Source organism: Narcine bancroftii, chromosome 11 (assembly GCF_036971445.1).
Source record: "Narcine bancroftii isolate sNarBan1 chromosome 11, sNarBan1.hap1, whole genome shotgun sequence".
In the NCBI taxonomy this organism is placed as follows: domain Eukaryota; kingdom Metazoa; phylum Chordata; class Chondrichthyes; order Torpediniformes; family Narcinidae; genus Narcine; species Narcine bancroftii.
Genome location: NC_091479.1, coordinates 78,259,982 through 78,287,072, shown reverse-complemented (window position 1 = coordinate 78,287,072; position 27,091 = coordinate 78,259,982). Strand labels below are relative to the sequence as shown.

The 27,091-nt window shown below is 40.8% G+C and overlaps 1 protein-coding gene across 1 annotated transcript in view; it reads left to right on the top strand.

Annotated features, from left to right (window-relative positions):
* LOC138745230 (voltage-dependent calcium channel subunit alpha-2/delta-4-like) overlaps positions 1–27,091 on the top strand; it is a 270,894-nt gene that overhangs the window by 126,110 nt on the left and 117,693 nt on the right. Inside the window, exons 24-28 of the mRNA XM_069902292.1 lie at positions 1,200–1,297; positions 4,307–4,400; positions 6,292–6,387; positions 12,301–12,428; positions 13,276–13,356. Coding sequence (XP_069758393.1) covers positions 1,200–1,297; positions 4,307–4,400; positions 6,292–6,387; positions 12,301–12,428; positions 13,276–13,356 — 497 coding nt within the window. The remainder of the gene's footprint in view (positions 1–1,199; positions 1,298–4,306; positions 4,401–6,291; positions 6,388–12,300; positions 12,429–13,275; positions 13,357–27,091) is intronic.

Genomic DNA, 27,091 nt, shown 5'->3' with positions numbered 1-27,091 from the left:
TTTTAAATTGCTCTGAGGAATTAAATAGAAACATCTGCAGAATCTGTGATTGTTGTTATGCAACATCTATAGGATGTAACAGGTAACCAACGTTTTGGGCCTGAGCCCTTCATGCAGACACATGAGTAAAAAGGTGGAGGTAGGAGAGAAGAGAAGGAAGGGAGGCAGGGGGAAAAGTACAGACTAACAGGTAAGAGGCCATAAGTGGATATAGTTGGAAAGGTAGATCAGGGGAGGGGGTAGCTCTCTGAATGGAGAGGGAAGGGAAGGGATTGGGAGCTGCAGTAAAGGTGACAAGAATTCAATTTATACACATGGAACAAAGTGATAATGAGGTAAAATCATTAAATCATGCTTATTAATATTTCCTGATCATATCACACTAATCATTCAATTTGATTGGGCATTGAATGATGGGACACAAACTAGTTGGACTGATGTTTAACTCAGATCAGTTGCACACCGATAAACATCAGTCATTGGTCTGCACAATATTTCAGCATTGCCACAAAACTGGAAACCACAAAAATAGCACGTCGACAGCCTGCTGTGTTTTTTATTCTGCAATTTAAAAGGACATTTAGCAAAAAATGTTCCTTTAGGAGATCAATTTGCTCTCTTTCTAGAAAACAGATCGGCTCAGAGCTCTTTTTATCTGCATGAGATAGCACAGTAGCAGTCAGATGCTGAGTATTCTTTGGCTGCGACTCTGTGACAACTGCCACTTGGTTCAGCAACTGCTATGTGATGATATTGCTGCCAGAGATTTGAAATAAAAACTGTATATTAACTCCAGAGAAGAAATGATGTTGTCTAAGCACCACAGTAGCATCTGCAAGAGATTCTATTTGCAAATCTTCAAGTGGAACTTGAAATAATTAGCTTTTTATGGGGTGGGGGGCAGAATCCCATTAAAGTAAGATTAATTTTAGAAATGTACTAGGGGTGTAGGTTAATTGGGTGTAAATTGAGTTGTACAGACTCGTGGGCCGAAATGACCTGCTATCGCGTTGTATGTCTAAATTTAAAAAAAAATTGTCCAGTGATTTAATCTAATTAAATTGCTTCAATATGATAATTAGATGATAAACAGATTTTTTTGGTAATATGCCATATCTGAACTTATTTCATGTACTGATAGAATTAAAAACTTATATACATGAATGATAGGATCTTTGTTTTTTTTTCCTTCCTGTCAGGATATATTGTGTAACTGACATTGATCCAGACCATCGCAAGCTTTCGCAGAAAGAGGCTGTAATTCGTTATCTTTCTGGAGAGGATCCAGATCTGGAATGTGAGCTCCACATTGTAGTTTGAACCTATTTATTTCATTTGCAAGACTCGTTACTTTTCTTATTAACAACTAATATCAAATATTTTCTGCTGAAAGAATCCAAAGAAATGGAGCTTTGCCTTCATATTATGTACCTCGTTGATGTGAAATTGAATAAGAATCTAAGGTTCTAACATTACAACCATAGAACACTACAGCACAGATAACAGGCAATTCAGGCCTTCTAGTCTGTGCCAAATTATTATTCCTCTTGTCCCATTGACCTGTACCCAGTCCATAACTCTCCAGACCTCTCCCATCCATGTATTTATCCAATTTATTCTTAAAATTTAAGAGTGAACTGCATTTACCTCATCAGATGGCAGCTCGTTCCACACTTCCACTACTCTCTGAGTGAAGAATTTCCCTCTAATGTTCCCCCTAAACCTTTCCCTTTTCACCGTAAAGCTATATCCTCTCATATTTATCTCGCCCAATCTAAATGGAAAGAACCTACTCACATTTACTTTGTCTATACCCCTCATAATTTTGTAAACCTCTATCAAATCTCCCCTCATTCTTCTTCGCTCCAAGGAATAAAGTCCTAACCTGTTTAATCTTTCCCTATTACTCAACTCCTGAAGACCCGGCAACATCCTAGTCAATCTTCTCTGCACTCTTTCAATCTTACCAATATCCTTCCTGTAGTTAGGTGTCTTTGGGAAAGATTTTCCATTTGTATATGCCAATGACTTTGTTTCTAGGCTACCATGCAGAGGAACTACTCAGGCTGCAAAATTGGAAACCAAAATTAATGTCTTAAATACCATATATACTTGTATAAAAGTTGAATTTTGTTGACCATTTTTTTAACATTAAATTTATGGGGTTGACTAGTAGATGGAAACTACTTTTGAGGAGCTGAAATTCACACTAGAATCCAAAATACCATTAGCAGAAGTCCAAACAATGAAGGACAAAAACATAATGAATTAAAGTAATAATACAGAGACTGCACATCAGAACACATCCTGCCATAGGGGAGGTCAAGATCACGGTAAGTATCTGCATCATCACAGGCTTCGGGTGTTCCAATTGGTGGGCAGCTGAGGCCAAGGTGCGAGTCTGCGTTCAAGGCATCGGGAACTCTGATGAGTAGGCGCCGGGGCTGATGTGAATCCACGTTCGAGGCTTTGGGAGCTCCAACCTGCTGAGGTTAGAGACTTGGGTTGACTTTTTCATGAGATATATGGAAAATTCTGGATTTTGTGGCCAAAATTAGGGATTGATTTTTAAGCAAGATTGACTTTTACTCAAGTATACATGGTAATCCACAATATGAATTGCTTTCAGTTGTATGCACAGTAGGTTTTAGTGCAATTCTTACTGCACTAATGATGGAGCCGCTGCCTCATAATTTTGACCTTGATTGCAGTCTGTATTGAGTTTTCGCATTCTTCCCTGTACTTCCAGTTGGTCCAGTTTTCTCCCACATCCAAAGATAGGCTGGTGGGTAGGTTAATTGGCTGTAGTAAATCTTCCCTATCCTGTCGAAGAATAGTGGTAGAATTTGGGGAGGACGCTAGGGGAGTTGTTGGGAAAGAGTGAACAATTTAAGGGGTTAAGATTGGATTAGTGTAAATATGGGCACATGATGTCAGTCCAGACTCAGTAGATGGAAAGGTCTGATTCTGTGCTGTGTCTCTTTATAATTCTAGGACTCTGGGTCTATCCACATGGCATATGCTGATATCCAAATAAGCTCTTCTCCACTGATTCTTGTAGCACTCCTGATCCTCCAGTCTAGACTCAAATGAGAATGCCACTCAATACTTTTAAAAAGGCATCTGCACCACCTGGATGCTTCAGTACTGTGAAACTGACAGGAATCACTGGCCTTCACAGGCAGTCTTGAAGCCTCTGTCTGATTCAGACTGCAGGCATTGCCTGTTAGAGCTGTTGTTGCTGGGGTCTGTGATGCAATTGGTCAACACCAAGATGTGTTGTTCAGGCTGCATCCTGCCTGACAAGAATAGATAGTTTTGGCTATTAGTGGGAACCAAAAGTCTATGTGCCAAGTATTAAGAGACCATCTAGATCCTATAGTTGTGGTGAAAGGCCAGTCTGAACCTACCTGACCTTCCCTAACCCCTCCCTTGGCTCCTCCCCAGATTTCCCAATAAAGGCTGGCGTACCCGGATTTGTCCCCTCTTGCTCCTGTACCTGGAACCTGGCCAAGTAGTGTATCAGTACTGCTCAGGTTTTTGGTAATTAAGGGTTTTTAATCACTCTATCATGTCAACATGATTATTGTGTGCTCCACAATAGTCTCTTATTACTTCCGACTGGATGTGATACAACCTGCTGTCTGCATTTTTCTTTGTTTGGTTGGATGGTATGCTCCAAACCAAAGATGCTTCTGTGATAACGAGCTGAACTTAGAAGGGAAGACAGCAGCTTCCAACAGCTGATGAGAGAGGCCATAGGACCCAGGAGGTCAATATATGGAGCAGCCAACATCATCCTTTTCTATAAAGGAATATATGGATCGGCACAACATCGGTGGCTGGAGGGCCTGTACTGTGCTATAATGTTCTATGTTCTATCCTATCTGTGGAGCACACTTCAGCATGTTGCAGGCAGCCTTGCCTCCCTGAACTATGGGCAATTAATTGCTGGATTCATATCAAATTCCCATTAGATTTCCAATAGCCGATTTCCTAGTATTGGATCAGTATGGAAAGCACGGGTTCATAGTGCTGTAAACAATGCAACCCTCCTTGTACAATGTTATAATGGCTCTTAGTACTGATTCCATTAGTGCTCTTATTCCAGCCATGCAAACTGAACACAAAACAATGCAGTTGTTTTCATATTTTTACGAGCATCCTTAAAATAATTGACTATGTTTATGTCTCCCTGTCACATATTTTTCAGTCAACATCCAATGTTAAATTGTCTCATGTTATCTATAAATCCGTCCTCTAACCCATTTATTCTGATACTTGAAATTGTTACCTTTTTGTGAAGGTGATGAGGAGCTAATCCAAGAAGTTCTCTTTGACGCTATAGTAACAGCTCCAATTGAAGCGTACTGGACAGCCATAGCCATGAATGTTTCTGAGTAAGTATTATGCAGTTCAAGAAGACTGCATTAAATAGAAAATATATTTATAAAAATCTCAGTTATCATGAATTTAACAACCAATCAAATTCATATAAAAAGGTAAGGAAGTTTTTAAAAGGTATCATTGGAATATATAAAGTTTTTTACTGGTTAAATATTAATTTAAGCATATATCCTCAGCTCAATTCATTTTGACTCATTGGCGTAGTGGTTAGTGCAATACCTTTACAGCGCCAGTAATCGGGGCTAGGGTTCAAATGTGTGTTCTCCCCGTGTCTGCGTGGGTTTTCCCTGGGGGCTCCGGTTTCCTCCCACCATTCGAAACGTACTGGGGGTGTAGGTTAATTGGGTGGCACAGATTCATGGGCTGAAATAGCCTGTTACCGTCTTGTATGTCTAAATTTAAATAAATTCCTACAATGAACATGTCCACTAGTATTCTTGGACTACTAGGAATGTATTACATGCTTTTGGTGATTGCTGTATTATATTAATAATTGTTTTCTTGAGGTTCCCATTTATAATTTGTTAATTTTCCTGCGTTCTCTTTATGCCAAATACTTCCTGGCAGCTTTCTACATTTTTTCATTCATTGTTTATCAACTACTTTATTAATTTATTCATGTGTTGTTTGCCACACTTTGATATGTTACTGCTACATTGAATCATTGTCCCTGTTGCCCATATACTATTATTTTAATTACTTTATTATTCTGATAACTGATTGACTAATTTATTGAATTATTAGTGTACTATATGTATTTAACTACATATTATAATATATTTGACTTTCTGGGATCAAACACAAACCGGAAGAATTGAAATGTAATACTGTTCACTGGACAGTATAGCCCTTATTTTCTTCTTAGCAAAAAGTCCTGACCAAAAATAGCAAGCTTCCTGGGGTAAAACACGAAAGTCTGCAGACAGCATTATTGAAGGAAAAACACACATAGCAAACATAACATAACCAAAGTTTCGGCTTGAGCCCTTCATCAAGGTATGAACAAAATGTAGGCAGGCACCTGAAAAAACATCCTGGGGTCAACTTTATTTTTGAAAAAATTCAGCAGGTTCCAAAATTAAAAAAAATGTTGCCTACAGTTGTGTCTAGTTGATGGAATGGGTGGAGAAGGGTGGAAGATGGAGGAAGTGACATGGGTCAGGTACTAAAGGGCTAAGATCATCTCCCACTGAGATCACAATGCACTTTTCAAAATACTGCACTGCCCTATTGCAATTTATAAGGACTTACTTTAATGATGTCACTCCATTATAACACCTGATGTGAGTTTGAAATTTGGTACAAACAAAAATCTGGTAAATGTTTGGGTTGTCTGAGGTCCCATAGATGACATTGATACTTCATTTAAATTTTCAGGTTAAAAATAAGCAAAAGTAGATTGCGGCAACAGAATGAGAAAAATCTGCAATTTAATTGACATATCACACCTCAGTTTTCCTCTTGTTAAACTGATTGAAAAGCAGAGAAAATACTTTCTTGTTTACATTCACACCTAAGATCATATTTTATTATTCCAATAATTTGCAAAAGTAACAAGCTGCTTTCTTTTTACCAATTATATCATTCAAATGTTATCTGTATGATCATATTTAAATAATAATGCCATACTATTCCTTTAATGTAGAAACTGTACATTGACCATTACTGTTTCATCATTTAACATATTTACTTTTTTTAACATATTTACTTCATGACCTTTCTTTACCGTAGAAACCACCTATGGCATTAATATTTTATTATTTAACATATGCTGTATGAGAACCTCCAAGAGTTTCAACATGTGTAATAACTGTTATAGGTATTATGTATAGACAAAAGAGCTTTTGATAACTTCTGAGATTTATTTCTTTGCCTTGTACACAGAAATAACGAGGATGGCATTGAAATGGCTTTTCTGGGCACTCGAGCAGGCCTGATGCGAAGTAGTCTCTTTGTTGGAAAGGAGAAGCTCTCAAAAAAGTAGGAACAAATCATTCAAATGTGTATTCTCACCTCCTCCTCCTCGTGAAAATAAGAAAAATGGCATTGACTTCCTCACACCATTGCACAATTTACAGAAAATTGGAAAAATAATCTTTGGATGACAGTCAAGCTGTTCTATCAGGCATTGAAGAAAAAGTTAAATATTCATAGTAACTATTGATATTGCTGGTAATTTGGCATGACATTGTGTTATTGAGTTGGTTTCATTGGAGAAAGCTTTTGAATATTTACTGTTTGTAGCAAATAGTATGTATGTACGTATGTACATCTGTGTATTTGTATAAAAAATTCATATATATTTTCATAACCATGTGTAAAGATAGGATGTTCTCAATATTAATTGCAAAAGTTGGATCTAACACTTAACTAAACAATTTTCAATTGATGAATTACTGAACATAATTCGCCACATTTGCATGCAATTAGAAGGGAAAGTCAGTCATATATCCCTTTCTTTTTGTAATGTTTAACAGCTACTATTCCATTGTGAAGATTGCAAAACCAGTGGTTTTCAAACTTTTTCTTTCCACTTATTTTAAGTAATCCCTATGCCATAGGTGCTCTGTGATTAGTAAGGGATTACTTAAGGTGGTATGTGAATGGAAAGAAAAAGTTTGAAAACCTCTGTTTTAATTGTACCTAATTGACTCATTATGTGCACGGTTTCATAACTCCAAAGGAAATGGGCCAATGACAATTTTTCTCAAGCAAAATATTTCAGTAACAATTGGGTCTAGAGCAAAGGTTCTCTTTCCAATATTTTTATTGTTTATATGCACTCATACATTGGTAATAACAAGAATATGTATATCCAACAAAGTAAATGTGCAAATGGCTGTAAACAACCTATGAAAGAGACAAAAAAAAGCAAAATGCATGCAAAAAGTGGTTCTCAACCTTTTTTCCCACTCACATACCACTTTAATTAATCCCTCACTAATCACAGAGCACCTATCGCATAGGGAAAATGTTTGAAAACCACAGTTCTCACCCTTAAAGCACATACCATATCCTTCTTCCTACTTGGTATGGTTATACACAGCCTCTAGATTTAGGCTGGCAGTTTATTTGATTGGTTTTCCCACTTTGCTGTCATTAACTTTCCAGATAAGATTTTTAATTGTGCTGGAAGTTTAAGAGAAATATCAGTTTCTTTATTTAACTTTCTACCTCATTTCACCAAGTGATCATTTAATGATGTCTCCTCTACATAGACTAAAGATTCTTGATGTATTCAATTCACTACATTGAGAAAATCTATAGGAAGGTTTATATCAGGTTTTGTTCAATTATCATAAACATGATGAAGTTCCTCTGCCTTCTTGATGTCAGGAGAACACTGAGGTATAAATTGCCAGGGGTCTGAGTAACGTTGTTAATGAGCAGTCTTTCAGCGGAATCCCAACTGAACTGCTAAAAATCCTCTGGAACATTGGAGACTTGTTTAAGGATTCTCACTTTGCGCATTGAATCTTTATTTTCTGTATAGCACAGTTTGTTTGCACTGTCTTCGTGTTTAGTTTTCCCTCTTTTGTAAATGTATCTTTTCTTGATTGCGGTTTTCTTTTGCACTATCAATAAGTAGAAATTCTGCCTGACCCGCAGGAAAAAGAATCTCAGGGTTTCATGTGATATCATGTATATACTCAAACAATAAATTTGAACTTTATAATCTCAAGTCATAGATTAGACTGCAACTGATAATAGCTGATACAAACATGTTTATCTTTTATGTCAGCATCACATGATCCTTTTTCTTTCAACTATTTACAAAGTGAGGAAGTTCCATTCTCTCTGTCAGACCTTCCTAAATTAAATATTCCAAAAATCTGAAATAAACAATCCAAAATTCAGGAGAACACATGAGCACTTAAACATTTATTCTTTTACCATAAGAGGTTCTCTATCTGAATGCAAACATCTTTCCTTCTTTTACAGGAGACAGTAATGCCTGGTAACTGTCTTTAACATTACATGTTAGTTTTATTTATTTAATTCACTGTAGAGAGATAATTCAGCCAGAGGTTTCTTTATGGAAATAAGCAGTATTGCCCTCTTCTCTGGTTAGAACCCGAGCATTTGTTGAATCTTTTCATCCTTATTTGAACTCTACCCATGTCAATGCTTCTGATGTGACATATTGTTCACGGATGTGACCCTCAGAAATGCGATTCTACGCTTTTCCAGGCAATATTTCTGGTTATCTTCCTAAATTCAATAGTTCTTATCTCAAAATTGTTTTCTTGATTCATAAGGTGGCCACCAAATATTAATCACTAATCTATTTCCTGCGTCTCAGCAGAAGCTAAAGAGTGCAAAGAACTAAATTGTCTCCTCACGCAGTAAACATACTGGGGTTAAACAACTTTAACCAATTGATTTTTTTTTCTGACTAAAGTATAAGTTTACTCACCATTAATAAATAAAGCCATAGCAAAATTGTTTGAGATTAAACAAGTATATTTGTAAAAATAAAGGTTTTTGCAATATTAATTTTTATTACAACAATAGCTCCACCTGCAGGGAACCTGTTACAAATGCAGAAAAAAAATAAAGTTCACCACAAACATCAGTTTGTTCTGCAGAATCCAATAAGTACTATGGTTAAGATTCAGTCGAGTTGTGTAATTATGCATCAGCATAAGGCCACATTACTTGGAGATGGTTTCACTAATGGAGCAGAATTCATGCAGTATTAATGTTCAGCAAATTCCAGTTCAATCGTAACTTGTATTCATGGATCAAGTACACATTTGTTATCAGAGTATATAAGTCTCTTCAATCTGAGGCGCCTGCAAGCTCACACCAAGACACAAGAGAAACTTGTCCGTGAACTACTCTTTGCAGACGATGCTGCTTTAGTTGCCCATTCAGAGCCAGCTCTTCAGCGCTTGACGTCCTGCTTTGCGGAAACTGCCAAAATGTTTGGCCTGGAAGTCAGCCTGAAGAAAACTGAGGTCCTCCATCAGCCATCTCCCCACCATGACTACCAGCCCCCCCACATCTCCATCGGGCACACAAAACTCAAAACGGTCAACCAGTTTACCTATCTCGGCTGCACCATTTCATCAGATGCAAGGATCGACAATGAGATAGACAACAGACTCTCCAAGGCAAATAGTGCCTTTGGAAGACTACACAAAAGAGTCTGGAAAAACAACCAACTGAAAAACCTCACAAAGATAAGCGTATACAGAGCCGTTGTCATACCCACACTCCTGTTCGGCTCCGAATCATGGGTCCTCTACCGGCATCACCTACGGCTCCTAGAACGCTTCCACCAGCGTTGTCTCCGCTCCATCCTCAACATTCATTGGAGCGCTTTCATCCCTAACGTCGAAGTACTCGAGATGGCAGAGGTCGACAGCATCGAGTCCACGCTGCTGAAGATCCAGCTGCGCTGGATGGGTCACGTCTCCAGAATGGAGGACCATCGCCTTCCCAAGATTGTGTTATATGGCGAGCTCTCCACTGGCCACCGTGACAGAGGTGCACCAAAGAAAAGGTACAAGGACTGCCTAAAGAAATCTCTTGGTGCCTGCCACATTGACCACCACCAGTGGGCTGATATCGCCTCAAACCGTGCATCTTGGCGCCTCACAGTTTGGCGGGCAGCAACCTCCTTTGAAGAAGACCGCAGAGCCCACCTCACTGACAAAAGGCAAAGGAGGAAAAACCCAACACCCAACCCCAACCAACCAATTTTCCCTTGCAGCCGCTGCAACCGTGTCTGCCTGTCCCGCATCGGACTGTCAGCCACAAACGAGCCTGCAGCTGACATGGACTTTTACCCCCTCCATAAATCTTCGTCCGCGAAGCCAAGCCAAAGATATACATGACAGCACATATAACCCTGAGATATTTTTTCCTGCGGGACAGGCAAAATGTCTACTTACAAGTAACTGTAAACTATACTCAAGAAAAAAGATACATATACAAAAGAGGGAAATGTAAAGTAAGCAAACTGACTGGGCAATACAGAGAAATAAATAAGTAATAAATAATGTGCAAGGAGTCTTTAAATAAATTGGTCTGTTATTTAGGAATCTGATCATGGAGGGGTAGCAACTGTTCCTGGTGGTATGAGTCCTGAACCTGGTGTTGAGTCTTGTGGCACCTATATCTCTTTCCTGATGGCAGCAGCAAGAACAAAGACTGCCTTGGATGGTGCAGATCCTTGATGATTGCTTCTGCTCTCTATCAGAAGCATTCCATGTAGATTTTCTCGATGGTGGGGAGAGTTTTGTCTCTGATGTACTGGGCTGTGTCCACTAGCTTTTGCAGGGCTTTTGGTTCAGTGGTATTGGTGTCCTCATCCCAGGCCGTGATGCAGCTGGTCAGCACATTTTTCACTACACATCAGTCAAAGTTTGTCAAGGTTTTGAATGGCCCACCAAACCTCCGCAAACTCCTGACATGCATTCTTCATGATGACATTAATATGTTGGGTCCAGGAAAGGTTCTCCAACGTAGTGATTCACAGGAATTTAAATTTTCTCACCCTCTCCACCTCTGATCCCCCAATGATCTCTGGATCATACACCTCCTGAAGTCAACAATCTCCTTGGTTTTGGTGGCAGTGAATGAGAGGTTGTTGTTCGTACACTATTCAGCCAAGTTTTTGATCTCCCTCTTGTATGCTGACTCATTGCCCCTTTATGTACAGCCCACTACTGTGGTATCGTCAGTAAATTAGTAAGTGGTGTTGTCATACCAAGTCACAAAGTGATAGGTGTAAACTCAAGGATGCCTGTGGTGATTTGGAACTGATGGAGATGTTCTTGCCAATTTGTACTGATTGGGCTGGAGGTGAGGTGGGTGGCACTATTGGTGTAGAAATTAGCACAACATCTTTACAGCGCCAATGATCGGGACGAGGGATCGAATCCTTCACTGTCTGTAAGGAGTTTGTATGTTCTCCCCATGTCTGCATGGGTTTTCCCTGGGGGACTCTGGTTTCCTCCCACCATTTGAAATGTACCGGAAGTGTAGGTACATTGGGTGTAAACTGGGCGGAATGAACTTGTGGACAGAAATGCCCTGTTACCGTGCTGTATGTCTAAATTAAATTTTTTAAAATCCAGGATCCAATTACACAGTAGGGTATTGAGGCCCTGGTCTTGGAGTTCGCTGATCAGTTTTGAAGGGATTGTGGTGATGAATACTGAACTGTAGTCATTGAAAAGTTCCTGATATCTGTAACTTTGCTGTCCAGGTGTTGCGCTGCTTACGACATACAATTAGATCTTCTGCTTCTTTAAATTTCATACCTACCATTTTACTAAAATCAATTTCTCTTTTATTATTTTTCATGGAAATATTGTATTTCCCTTCACTTTCTCTGATATATAACTTTTCTACAATGGAAACTAGGCAGATTTGCCCAATTACCTTACCAAAGATTCAGACTAAAAATTTTTTCTTGAGGGCAATAACGGAGAGTGGTTAAATGATGTCCTTGCAATTGATGCCTGAACCCCTCAAACACAAATCTGCTCTCAATGTTGAAATCTTATTTAAAGATCAGAATAAGATGATATCATTCAGATGCAAATGAGATTTTGAGAATTACAATTTGTAGCAGGGGTGTTTAGGCAGCAGACAGCAATATGATCCAAGAGTTTACCAGGTTAATCTAAATTCATTTTGTATTTATTATTTGGGCTTTCCTCTGGGTCATGGGGAGCACAAGCTCATGCACAAATCCCCAAAGAAACATTGCATCCATCCTGCTCTGGTCTTCCCTTTAATGCTCTTGCTACTGGATCATCCATGCTTTTCTGTGTGAAATTTCAACTGAAAATTCACACAAAATTTTCTGTTGAAAGGCTTAATTTAAAATCAGGGCTGCTTTCTGAATCGTCTTTGATCATTAGTTTCCTTTTACAGAAAGTTCTTCACGACTCAGGACAGGCAGAGTATTTTCACCATGGATCATTTCCCTCTCTGGTACCGACGGGCAGCTGAGCACCCAACTGGACATTTTGTTTATTACATAGCCTTTGAGGCAGACATGGGTTAGTATTTACTGCAAGATATTTCCTCAAATGCTGTACTGAGTCCCCAAAGAAACATGTCCATTCTCCTCCTTTGACTGGTATTGCTTTAGGGGGTCATCTAAATTATGTCTTGTTTTATCTCATTGTTCGTCTATAAATGCACCTGCCAAAACATGTGAATGTGGCTTGATTTGTGTGTGTTCCTGTTTGTATACATATTAATTTTCAGATATACTACATATGTTACAGAATTAATCTACTTTGAAAATTCTGGTGGAGGGAGATTTCAACTAACTTAAAATAAAGTCACAGGTAGGGGAAATATAGATAGCTGTGAGGTGATACACTGTCATACAAAATCTTTCTGAAAAGATCATCCTATCAAAATCTGCAGAGAAAGTTCAAAACATATTTATAAGAATGGTGCAACAACTGAAAGATTATATTAATTGTGAAAGATTGAACAACTTGGGGCAAGTTTCTTTGGAAAGAAAAGTTGGAGATGGTCTACTAAAAGTTTTTTTTTAATTCATGAATTGTTTGGTCAGCAATCATATTTCCAACTATGATAGAATCCAGAAATTGGATTTGTGAACATTAGTTATTAATAAATTAAATGAGAAAATGAGGAGATATATTGTTTATATTAAAAGAGATATTAAAAAGTGGTATCATCACTGTTCTGATCAAAATGCTTATGGGCTTTCAAAAGGTAAGTGAATTATCAAAATGAGGGAAAAGAGAATAGAAAGATCAGGTGAAAAGATGAGGTCATTTAAACACCTACACAGATTTGTTGAGCTGAATGCTCTCATTTTGTTCATACTGTATATTCAGTGTTTAAAAAAAGTATTATTTCTTTCAGGAAAGAAAAACAGAAAGCAAATGGTGACAGCCAGTACCACAGTGACAGTTACTCTGAGCAGAAAGACAGCAATTGCAGCAGGTAGGAAGCCTGACGTGGATTAGAATTATTTTTAATTATGTCGTACAAAACCTCCTCCTTGGTCATCAGCAATTTGTTTCTTGATACAAGTTATTATAATAAATACAATGGCCCTGAAAACAGCATTGCTTAGATTAGTGGTTCTCAACCTTTTTCTTTCCACTCACATACCACTTTAAGTATTCCCTATGCCATAGATGCTCTGTGATTAGTAAGGGATTGCTTAAGGTGGTATGTGGCTGGAAAGAACAGGCTTGAAAACCACTGTTTTAATCATACCTAATTGATTTGTTTTGTGCGTGGTTTCATAACTCCAAAAGAAATGGGCCAATGACAATTTTTCTCAAGCAGAATATTTCAGTAACAATTAAGTCTAGAGCAGAGATTCTCAACCTTCCCTTCCCACCCACATACCACCTTAAGCAATCCCTTACTAATCACAGAGCACCAATGGCATAGGGATTACTTAAAGTGGGATGTGAGTGGAAAGAAAAAAGTTGAGAACCACTGGCTTAGAACTTGTTTCCAACTCTCACATTTGTTCTTATGGGTCGAGGTGTATTAATAAAAGTCCTGTTAATATAATACTGAATGCTTCTGACAGAAATTGGCCCACCCAGCATGTGGTGCAAATTGAAGCAGCAGCTTCTCTGCTCCTGCAATAACACACGCAACCAGACGGGTTGAGCTCAGTGAGCAGACTAGTTTATTGCAGGCTGCTGGGCTGCACTTGTACTCCCACTCCGGACCTGGCTGAGAACTGCGCTGGAGGGCACAGATGTCACCCAGGCGTCACGTGGTGCCCCAGCGCGGGTTTCTGAGCCCCGAACTGGAAGGAAGGGAAACCCCCGATGGCGCCATTTTGACCAGCTGCCCCGCCGCGTGGCTTACAAGTAGGGCTGGTTCGCCTGCCTTGTGGTGAGCCGCCACACAGCCACAACCCCCCAGAACCGGCGCCAATGTCCTTTTTTGCCGGGCGGCTTCACTTCTTGAGCTGGGCAACGGTGGGATCGAGGTGCGCTGGCTTCAGCCTGTCCATGGTAAACAGTTCATGTCTGCCGCCCAAGTCCAGCGGGAACGTCGAGCCGGAACGCTGAATAACCCTGTACAGCCCCTCGTATGGTCGTTGCAGAGGTGCCGCGGTCGGGCCCTGCTGAATGAAAATGAATTCCGTGGAAAGCAGCTCGCCAGGAACGTGAGTTGGGCAGGTGCCATGCCTGGGTGGCGGTGGTGGTTTGAAGGAGTCCAAGCGTGCCCTGAGTAGTTAATGCGGCAACTGCTGGGGATTGTAAGGTGCATTGACGAACTCACCAGGTAGTGACAGCGGTGCACCATAGACCAGTTCAGCTGATTACACCTGCAGATCTTCCTTGGGAGTGGAATGGATGCCCAGGAGCACCCAAGGCAGTTCGTCCATCCAGTCGGGACCAGTGAGGCAGACCATGAGCGCCGACTTAAGGTAGCGGTGCAGACGTTCGACCAGTCCATTGGACTGCGTGTGGTAGGCCGTGGCGCGGTGTAGCTGTATCCCCAACCTGTTGGCGAGCTGTGCCCAGAGCGCAGATGTGAACTGGGCACCCCGATCGCTGGTGAGGTGAGCCAGGACACTGAGCTGGGTGACCCAACCATGCCACAAGGTTCGGGAGCAGGAGTTGGTAGAGGTGTCTGTCATCGGGATCGCCACGGGCCAGTGAGTGGTGCGGTCCACCACCGTAAACAGGTAATGGTTGCCCCGGGAAATGGGTAAGGGCCCGACGATGTCCACATAAATGTGGCTGAACTGTCCCCGGATGTGCTCGAACTCCTGTACGGGCACCCTGGTGTGCCTGAGCACATTGGACGTTTGACAGTGGATGCATGTTCTGGCCCAGTCCACGATCTGCTTCCGCAGCCCATGCCATACGAATTGTTCTGCCACCATCCGGACCGTGGACCTGATGGACGGATGTGAAAGGTCGTGGATGTGACGGAAGACCTGCCTGCGCCACTGTTGCAGAACCACTGGCCGCGGGGAGCCCAAGGAGATATCGCACAGGATGGTGCCTTTGCTGCTTGGAGTCGGGAGGTCTCGGAACTGCAGGCCGGTGATGGCGGTCTTGAAGGCTCTTGTCTCCTCATCAGCTTCCTGGTCCCGGGTGAGTTGGTCGAAGTCGAGGCCGGGCATCAGGGCACAGATGGTCGGTCGCAAGAGTGCATCGGCAACCACATTGTCCTTCCCCGCCTTGTGCCGAATGTCGGTGGTAAACTCTGAAGAAGAGGTGATGCTGCTGGCGGGCCGACGAGGGATCCTTTGCCATCGCGAGCACCTGGGTGAGGGGTTTGTGGTCGGTGAAGATGGTAAAAGTCCTCCCCTCCAAAAAATAGCGGAAATGCCGCACTGCCAGGTACATGCCCAGTAACTCACGGTCGAAGGCACTATACGCGTTCCGGCGGGCAGAGCAGGTGGATGGAGAATGCCAGCAGCTTCCGATGCCCATTCACCTGCTGCTCCAGGACGACACTGACGGCTGTGGCAGAGGCATCGACAGAGAGTGCCATATGCAGGTCGGTGTTGGGGTGGGCGAGCATGGCGGTCTTCACGAGGGCGTCCTTGGTTGCCTCGAATGCAGTGCAAGCTTCTGGGTTCCAAGCGAGCGTCTTGTGCTTGGCTGTGATGAGGGCGAACAGCAGCTGCATGATGTGCACAGCTCCCGAGATGAAGCAGTTGTAAAAGCTGACCATACTCGCAAACTCCTGCAGCCCATGAGGCTGTTTGGGCGTGGGAACTCCCTGATGGCGGCAACCTTCGCAGTGGTGGGTGTAGCTCCTTCGGCAGTGATGTTATGGCCCAGGAACTGCATGGACTCTTTCCTGAACTGGCATTTGGCCAGGTTGATGGTAAGGCCAAAGTTGGCCAGCCGGGAGAAAAGGGCATGTAGGTGGGCCTTGTGTTGCGCCCAGTCCTTACTGGCAACAAGGATGTCATCCAAATAAATAAAGACAAAATCCAAGTCCCTGCCCACAGAGTCCATGAGGCACTGGAAGGTCTGAGTGGTGTTCATGAGCCCGAACGGCATGCGCAGAAATTCGAACAGGCCAAAGGGGGTGATAATGACCATCTTGGGTATGTCCTCAGGGTGCACCGGTATCTGGTGATAGCCGCACACCAGATCAACCTTGGAGAAGTCCCTCGCGCCGTGCAGGTTGCCTTTCAAGTCCTAGATGTGAGGGATGGGGTAACGTTCAGGAATGGTTGCCTTGTTGAGCTATCGATAGTCTCCACAGGGACGCCTGACACCAGAGGCTTTCGGAACCAGTTGGAGCAGCGAGGCCCATGAGCTATCGAACCACCGAATGAACCCCAGCTCCAACAGGTGCAAAAATTCCTCCTTTGCTACTTGGAGCTTGTCAGGTGGGAGATGACCAGACGGGTTAAGCTCAGTGAGTAGACTAGTTTATTGCAGGCTGCTGGGCTGCACTTGTACTCCCAGCCCGGACCTGGCTGAGAACCGCACTGGAGGGCGCTGATGTCACCTGGGCGTCACGTGGTTCCCAAGCGCGGGTTTCTGAGCCCTGAGCTAGAAGGAAGGGAAACCCCCGATGGTGCCATTTTGACCGGCTGCCCCGCCGCGTGGCTTACAAGCTGGGCCGGTTTGCCTGCCTTGTGGTGAGCCACCACACATGCATCAGAATATGTCAGCTTTTATGATCCAAACAGGATTCAATTGGACAAGCAATGAATTTGAAAGCAATAAGCTGATCAATTGTACATGGTTGCCTTGTATTACACAGACAAGCCTATTGATTTACTCAGTCTGTATGAGGCTTGCTTAAGTGGGAAGTTAACCTGCAATTTTTAGTGGATTGCCCTGTAAGTGCTTTGAGTAAATGCTGATAGTCTGATTTTCTTGATGATCTATTCAGAACCAAATTGGAATATTCTGAATGAGTTTATTTGATTTAAGCATAGCATTTTACCACCCTTTACAGTGACAACACACCCAACTAGTTTTGATAAAGGAAAAATAAACGTAGTTATTTTTTTTATTGTACAGGCATACTCTCTCCTTTCTGCTTTCCAGCATATAAAACTAGCATCCTGGAGATAAAAAATAACAAGTGCCCAAAATTAACATTATTAACTCTCAGAGAACATCACAGAGGAGATGGAATTTTACAAATCCACAAGTCAAATTTAAAGTAAACAGAGTATGAGTTAAAATGCTCTTAAATTCTCAGAATTTCATCAAAAGAAAGAGTTGTAGTTTATTTAATGCTTAAGCAAAAGAGCAAAACAATATGCATACCAGCTGGTGTTATTGAAACTGGAAGCTGTGAAGGAACAATGCAAGCAAAGAATAAACACCACAGATTTATCATAGAGGAACAAAAGAGAAAAAAAATCACCAGAAGAATGAAACAGTGCCAAAACAACATAGGAGACAATATCAACAAACATTTGAACTGGCTCAGAAAGACAGTTCTACAGGTCCATTTGATTTTGCCCATGACATTTTTTTTCAGGAACATTTTCCCAAGTAGCAAGGGTTCTAATATGGTGGTGGGGGGGGGGGGGGGGGGGGGGGAGGGTGAAATAATATTCACGACTCAGTGGTGTTCCATGACTGAAAGGTGAAAGATAAAAGTTTGGTCGTCTGAAGCCAATCATAAGCGTGGTGAAGGAGCCATCATTGGGCCTTAAAGGAAAATCACTCCAATGGTGATCATACCAATACTGCTGCAAAGGCAGGAATACTTTCTGATGATTCCATCATCTTTAATTCCATTTTCAGTTCTCAAGCAAATAACACAGTGCATGTTTACACACATTCTAGACCTATATGCATTTAGGCATAGACTGATGGGCATAAGATTCGCTAGATAAAAGTGTGAATGACCTTTCCATCAAGAGAAAGTCTAACCATTTGCATTACTACCATCAACTTTTTGGGGCAATCATTTGCCATAAACTCAAGTGGATCAATCATATGAATTCTGTCATTAACAAACTGGATCAGAAGCCAAGTATCCCACAGTGAGTGAATTACCTGCTGAGCTCCTTAAGCCTCTCACCCATCTATGAAGCAAAAGTTGGAAATAAGATGGAATATGCACCATTCTCCTGGATGAGCATTGCTGAAACAACACTTAATAATCATACAAAACAAAGCAACCCACTTCATTGGTCCCCATTCACCAAGATGTACATTCCCTCCCCCACAAGCGCACAGTAGCTGCAGTTGAAACATCAACCAAGTGCATTGCCGTTACTCATCCATTCCACTCTAGATGAACCTCCCAAACTCTTGACCTCAACCAATAATATGGATGTGTTTCAGGGCATGCAGACATCATCACCAAAATGCCCTTTTGTAAATCCCATCTGTACATTATGGTCTTTATTTCACTGAGGAATGCAATCAATATCTAAGGAAAATAGTTCAGTACAAAAGTGACTCCATTTTCTTTTGTTGCTCAGTTCTTAAACCTATAATGGCTGTCCTCTTGGCAAAGAGACATTCATGTTCCTGATGAAACAAAATGTAAAAACAAAACAGGCTTTTTTCACTCTGACATTTTTTTGTGTGATTTGAAGGTATGACTGGCTAAATACCAGCAGTTCATTAACCAGCAAAAGAAACAAAATAATATGTTAATGTAAAATGAAAAAAATTATATTATTGGTGACACAGTCATAAACAATTATATGCCAATAATACTTCAGGAAACTACTGGCAAACACCATTTTATTCATTTCAAGGATTGACTTGTCTTATAAATATGAAAAAGAAAAGATGCTTTCAGCCAAACCAGGAATTAAATCTTTTATTTACAGTTTGCAAACAGCGTTGAACAGTCACATTCAACATTTTTTAATTGGCCTACAAAAGGAACCCTCAATATTCATCTTCTGGCCTGCTCAATATATACATTTGTTATCTTGAAACAAAAGTAGTTCTCGATAATTTTTGCTCTGTGCAGACAAGTGAATGCACTACACAAATATCCTGTCAGGCAAATGACATGTTTCTCTTTTTGTTTGCTCTTCGAGCTTGGATCTGCCTGGTAGACTGCCTCGGTGCTGATTTTGAATAAAATCTTGATTTAGTTCTTTGAGCTGGAATTTGCAGTCCAAAACTTTGTTCTACATGAAAACATCAGAATTTAGCTGCAGGACAGCATGAAGTTTTGGCCTTGCTTGGATATACTGTAGAACATAGAAGTCTCAGAGAAACTGACTGATTTGAGACATTAATATCAATCTAACCTAATATGCATGGTTCATAAACCAATTGCATATGAGGAACATTACAAGGCTGACGTAGACCTTCTACTTCTGTTATTTTCAATTTTTCTGCCATCTAAAGGCATTTAGCTCATGGGCACCTCTCAACTTTCTGCATTTCAATGGACTGAATGTAGTTAAGCTCCAAGTTTAAGTAGATAAGTTTGGCCAAAGGATTTGTTTCCATGTGGTACTGTTAATCATTAGGCATGAGATGAGGACTGAGCATTTACATCCAGGGTCTAAAGTTAACAGAGTTAACAAGTCTTAAATTTTGCTTCTTTGGAAATTGCTGGGCAGAGGGAGAGAGAGAAAATTGGAGGAAGACAGAAGGATGAGAGAAATAAGTAAATACTGTATATGAGAAACATATGGTTGGGTGATAGGAAATGGGAGATAGAAAAAGGAGAAAGAGATGGTGAGGAATAGAGGAGAGGGGAGAGAATGAAAAATAGGAGAGGAGAGAATAGGGAGGGAGAGATGGAGGAGGAAAAGAGAGAAGATAGGAAGGAAGACAGAGGGATGAGAGGAACTAACAGAACTAATTATTCATGTAGAATGAAGGATCTGATGAAGTATTTGTTGTGAAATATTAGCTCTGTCTCTATCGTTGCAGATGTGGTCACATGGTCTGATTTATTTTTTTCTGCGTTCATTCTGTATGGCTGATTATTTATTGTCAAGGCAGATTTATCAGTGGTAAATAAATGAAAGATTATTTTCCCAGTGGGAAATGTGCTTTTTTCAGTTTTATATCAACTAAAACTGAAAATTTTAGGTTCCAGGTGCACAACGTATTTGGTTTCTACTTCAGAAATATCCATTTCTTTGCCCCTTGAAGTGAAGCATCAGCATCGAGCTCACCAGGGGTTAGAGATCCAATGAGGTCATACTTTTGCTGTTCTAATGTTCAATATATGCTCTAACTTATTTGTAGCATATCTGGCTGAAGTCTTCCTGGTGTTTGAACTGTGAAGCTCCATGTCTCATAGAGTCATAGAATTATATAAAGTTGCATCATAGAAGCAGGCACTGTGATTGATTGTGTTTGCACCGACCACCAGACACCCAGCTGCACTAAATCTAACATTAATGCCAGTTTTTGTTATTTTATTCTCCTCAACACACCTCAGAATCTTCCACTTACCCGCTCGCAACTTACTGTGGCCAATTAATCAATCAACACAAGTGTCTTTGGGATAAGGGATATAACTAGAACACCCTGAAGGAAACCTACATGATCACAGAGAGAACTTGCAAACTCCACACAGAGATCTTTAGAAGTTGGAATTGAACTCGAATCACTGAAGTTGTGAAGCATATCTGATAACTATATATTTAGTCAGCTCCAGAGATAAGAAATAAAATCTGTTGAAAGCTACCTCTGCTTCAAGAAGAGATCTTAGAGAAGTGTTTTCATGTTTTTTTTTTAAACTTTATTTAAGATTTTATAACATGAATAACATATAGGATTACATTTAAAAAAATTAAGAATAAAATAATAAAATTACAATACAGTATCAGTAATCTAAATAAACTATACCCTCCCCAATAATTATTACACATTAATAGCCCAACTCAAATTAGTCCAACCCCCCTTTCCCCCCCAAAATAAAGAGTGAAGAATTAATAAAGTTAATAATATATGTGAGAAAAAAACCCACTTACAAAAAAACAAAAACATAACCGATTAAAATACTAACAAAAAGAAAAGTAATTAATACTAAGATATCAGACTTAAAAACATATTTAAATCAAACTTAAATGCATATATTTAACAGAGTTAAGATAAAACATATATTTAACTCAAACTTAGTATAAAAAATTAGTAAAGTTAGTAACATTATCTATCAAAAATTCTTAAACAATAATCAATTCTTAAAAAAAAATTGTAGCATGAAAAAAAAGAAAAAAAAGCTTTCTCTATAGAGATAAACCTTCACCAAATATCAACTAACTTCACATCTATCATCATATTAGTCACATAAACCACCATCTTAAAACAAAATTCAAACCTCATTAAGCATTGTACAATTCAATTTTAGTACTCTTCCACCATTTTTCCCTTTTAGTCTTGAATAGTTATCCAATAAAAGCTCCAATACCACATTTAAATATCCCCAATCATTACGTTAAAATTCAGATATCCAAATAATAAAAAAAATATACAACGAAATCTATATCTTCAACAAATGGAGCATAAACCACAAACAAAATTCAAGCCTCATTAAGAATTGTACAATTCAATTTATAGCTTTCACCATTATTCCCTTCGTTATATAACTAAAATAGCAAAATAATATACACCAGAATTACCACTTCTTTCACCTTAAAGTTAAAGAAAAAATATTTTAAAAAACTTATCCATCCCATTCACATTTACATTTCAGATATTCCTTATCTACTGAATAAACTTTACAAAAAAAACCACATAAATTTTTAGTTTTTTAAACAATCAAATACTTTCTTATGCTTTTTTTTATATTAAACAAAAAAAAACCCTTCACTCTTTAATCTAATAATACAAAAAAAGGGAAAAAAAACGGGTAGGAGGTTAAAAATACCCCCTCCCGTCTAAACCGCGCAATGCGGTAACTCCCAAAAAAAAAATGGGTGTGAGATAACTCACACGTAGCAGATGACTTTCAGGAAGTAGTGCCTATCCAGTTCTCTCCCCCAACTCTCACTTCATCTTAAACTAACATCATCATTATTTAATATCCCTTTTTTTTTAAAAAAAACATTAGAAAAAAAAAGGACAACTCTTCTTTTAATCAGCTCCAACTGCCGAGTCACCATTACAACCATTCCTTCTTGGAGCACGGCTCTTTTCTTCCATCTCTTGTCTCCTTAGAGATCGCGGCGGACTATGTCTCTGTTGAAATTGAGTAATTGGCAGCTCTTGAGCAAATGCTATAGCTTCCTTTGGAGAATCAAAGAACTTTGGTTGGCAACCATCTTGGAAAACCTTCAAAACAGCTGGATATCTAAAGGTTGTCTTGTAACCTTTCTTCCACAACAACTCTTTAGCAGGATTGAATTTCCGTCGTTGGAACATAACTTCTTGACTCAAATTCGCATAGAAGAACACTCGATTATTTTGAATCATCAAGGGTGATTTTCTCTGTTGTGCATTTATAATAGCCACTCGTAAAATTATTTCTCTGTCGTAATAATTCAAGCAACGAGCCAAAACAGGTCTTGGACTTTGACCTGAAATAGGTCTTCTACGCAAGGCTCTGTGAGCACGTTCCAGTATTATACCTTCCGGTAAATGTTCTTGACCCAGCACCTGCGGAATCCATTCAGTAAAAAATTTTCTTGGGTCTGGTCCCTCCATACCTTCCGGCAAACCAATAATCTGTATATTGTTCCGTCTGGATTGGATTTCCAAATAATCAATCTTTTTAACCAAATTTTTATTTTGAGTTTGTAAGTCTTCGACCATTTTGGTCACATCAAAAACTTGATCCCGTATTTCGTCTATATCTTCTTCACACGAATTAAATTTATCTCTCATTTCAAGCTTAAAAGCTCCAAACTCAGCCATCTGTTGAGAATGTATTTTCACCAGAGTATTAAACCTAGTACCAAGTTCAGTCATAATCTTGGATAATCTCTGCATTGTATAAGATAATTTAGATTCAAGATTTACAAAAATCTTTTCAATTGGAAGAGATTTTGGCTCAACAGACTCCTGCTTCTTCTGCATAACCAAAGTATCTTCTGTTCCTTCCTTCATTCTGGTTGCCTTCCTTGTAGTATGACTGCGTGTGGAAACCCCAGCCACAGCCTCTCCAGCAATGACTGGAGGACGCTGGCCGGGGTTTTCCCCAGTCCATAATGTATTAAGTACTCCCAGTACATCAAGTTGTATAGGTACTTCTATCTCAAAAGATGCAGTTTGCAGCGCCACCTTTACAGTTGACAAATGCCTTTGAGTAACTCTTTGTTCTAAAGACTGTTTGGCGCCCTCTTTAGGGGGCTCTACCGATGTAACATAGAGCTCTACATCCGAACACTGTACCTCTCTCCTGGGATCCATTTCACGCTGAGTCCCGGTGTCTTTCCTGTAGGTAGGCTCCAAAATTTGAACTTTTGGAAAATGTAGTTTTTTGATGATCTGTTGTCGTTTTTTTTTGCTCTTTTCCACCAATGCCGCTTTAGTTGCCCATTCAGAGCCAGCTCTTCAGCGCTTGACGTCCTGTTTTGCGGAAACTGCCAAAATGTTTGGCCTGGAAGTCAGCCTGAAGAAAACTGAGGTCCTCCATCAGCCAGCTCCCCACCATGACTACCAGTCCCCCCCCCCACATCTCCATCGGGCACACAAAACTCAAAACGGTCAACCAGTTTACCTATCTCGGCTGCATCATTTCATCGGATGCAAGGATCGACAACGAGATAGAAAACAGACGCGCCAAGGCAAGTAGCGCCTTTGGAAGATTACACAAAAGAGTCTGGAAAAACAACCAACTGAAAAACCTCACAAAGATTAGCGTATACAGAGCCGTTGTCATACCCACACTCCTGTTTGGCTCCGAATCATGGGTCCTCTACCGGCATCACCTATGGCTCCTAGAACGCTTCCACCAGCGTTGTCTCCACTCCATCCTCAACATTCATTGGAGCGACTTCATCACCAACATCGAAGTACTCGAGATGGCAGAGGCCGACAGCATTGAATCCATGCTGCTGAAGATCCAACTGCACTGGATAGGTCAGGTCTCCAGAATGGAGGACCATCGCCTTCCCAAGATTGTGTTATATGGCGAGCTCTCCACTGGCCACCGTGACAGAGGTGCACCAAAGAAGAGGTACAAGGACTGCCTAAAGAAATCTCTTGGTGCCTGCCACATTGACCACCGCCAGTGGGCTGATCTCGCCTCAAACCGTGCATCTTGGCGCCTCAGAGCCCACCTCACTGACAAAAGACAACACCCAACCCCAATCAACCAATTTTCCCTTGCAACCATGTCTGCCTGTCCCGCATCGGACTTGTCAGCCACAAACGAGCCTGCAGCTGACGTGGACATTACCCCTCCATTAATCTTCGTCCGCGAAGCCAAGCCGAAGAAATATTGATACATGTAAGCAGGACTGACGAAAAATGTTTTTCTTGTAACTAATTATAGGGATATTTTTAGAAAAGATAATAAATTTCTGCTGAACCACTGCACAAAAATTTTATAGACAGTCATTTTGGTGTCATCCCCTCTGATGGTGTCACCTGGTGTGGTCCGCATACCCCTAGTGATGTCAGTGGTAATCAGGCATGGAAATCCACGCTTAGAAATGTGTGTAAGAGGGTGGGAGGAAGAAAGGAAACTAATATGAAATAAACAATGGAAAAAGAGACAAGTATTAATTTTCTTTATCCTAATTTTTAAGATGGCTATTGAAAGCCAATCAAATTTGTTTGGCATAAAAGATAAATAGGAAAGAAACTCCTTGTAAGACAATAATGTTGACATTAGCTAATCAAAGGAAAATGTTTGACTTAATGTGCTCCATTCAATCAATAATCTGCTGGAAGTCACAATCCAGCTTCACACATAAATAATTGGTTCGGCTGGGAGTCGGAGGAGGAGCTTGGAGAGAGTCAGGCTGTGAATCAGAGGAGGAGGAGCTTGCTGAAAGTGAGTCAGAGGAGGAGGAGCTTGCTGAAAGTGAGGAGAAGGTAAGCTATTAAAGTCGGGGGCTTACCGGGGCTTGGGCCTACTTGGTTCTGCTGGGAGTCGGAGGAGGAGCTTGGAGAGAGTCGAACTGTGAGTTAGAGGAGGAGGAGCTTGCTGAAAGTGACAGGGTTAATTGATCAAGGGGCCAATAAAAGGAGTGAAAGGGGAGGGAGCGGCCAGTGAGGAGCGGCTCAGTGAGTGAGTGGAGGCAGGCAAGGAGAAAAGGTCAGCTGAGTTATTTGCCTTTGTATTCAGAGTCATGCCAGTAGGGTTAGTGCTCTGTACTGGGTGTCAGATGTGGGAACAATGGGTGACCTCCACCCTCCCAAATGGCCACATCTGCACCAGGTGTACCGAGATGCAGTTACTAAGGGAGCGAATTAGGGATATGGAGTTCCAGATTGATGACCTGCGGCTTGTAAGGGAGAGTGAAGAGTCAATCGACTCAACTTTCAGGGCGATAAATACTCCAGAACCCGTGTCAGGTAATTGGGAAACTGTCAGAGGGGGAAAGAAAAAAGTGAGAAAAACGGAGAGCACACCAGTGACTATCCCATTCAGCAACAGTTATGTTGTGTTGGATTCTGTTGAGGGAGATTACCGGACAGAAGATGGCCATGGGCACCAGGTCAATGGCAATGAGCCTGGCAGAGTGGTGCAAAAAAAAAGGAAAAGGAGAAATGCAGTAGTTATTGGGGACTCCATTGTCAGAGGTACAGACAGGAGGTTCTGTGAGCCAGATAAGTATACCCACATGGTGTGCTGCCTCCCTGGTGCAAGGGTACGAGATATCACAAATCGGGTTCAAAATATTCTGAGAGGAGAGGGAGAGCAGCCTGATGTCTTGGTACATGTGGGTACAAATAACATTGACAAGAAAAGTGAGGAGGTAATGAAGGGATTACAGTGAGCTGGGACGAAAGCTGAAAGACAGGAACGCGAGGGTGGTGATCTTGGGATTACTATCTGTTCCAAATGCAAGTGATGAAAAGAATGTAAGGATAAGGAAAATGAACGCGTGGCTGAGGTGCTGGTGTACAGGGCAAGGATTTGGCTTCTTGGATCATTGGGATCTCTTTTGGGGAAGGCATGATCTTTACAAGAGGGACGAGTTGCACCCAAATCCAAAAGATGTCAACATTTTGGCAAGTATGTTTGGTACAGCAGTGGGGCAAGGTTTAAACTAATTTGGCAGGGGTGTGGGAACCAGAGTGATAGGGAAAAGGGTAGGGAAGATAAAATAATGGCCAGGAAAAGTAAAATATGAAAAGTAATGTTGGGAGGAGAAAGTAAAACATCAGATCGTGCAGTGTGTTTTCGGGTCCAATGATAGTGTTAAGAAAATTACAAAGAAAAATAGTGGGCAGAAAAATCTAAAGAAAAGGTTACAAAAGTCACTAGATATTAAAAGGACAAAGAGCATAAGGGCACTTTATCTGAATGCCCGCAGTATTAGAAATAAGTTTAGTGAACTTGAGGCGCAAATCGGTACCCATGCCTATGATTTGGTAGCCATCACGGAAACATGGCTACAAGGTGACCCTAAATGGGAATTGAACTTTCAAGGGTATCAGGTGGTGCAAAGAGATAGACAGGATGGTAAGGGAGGTGGAGTTGCACTCTTAATCAAAGATGAGCTCCAGGCAGTAGTGAGGGATGATATAAGATTTAAAGAGCATAATGTTGAGTTGAGTCCATTTGGGTAGAGATAAAGAATAACAAAGTGAAAAAATTATTAGTGGGTGTTATCTATCACCCACCAAATAACAATAGATTAGTGGCACAGGAAATAAAT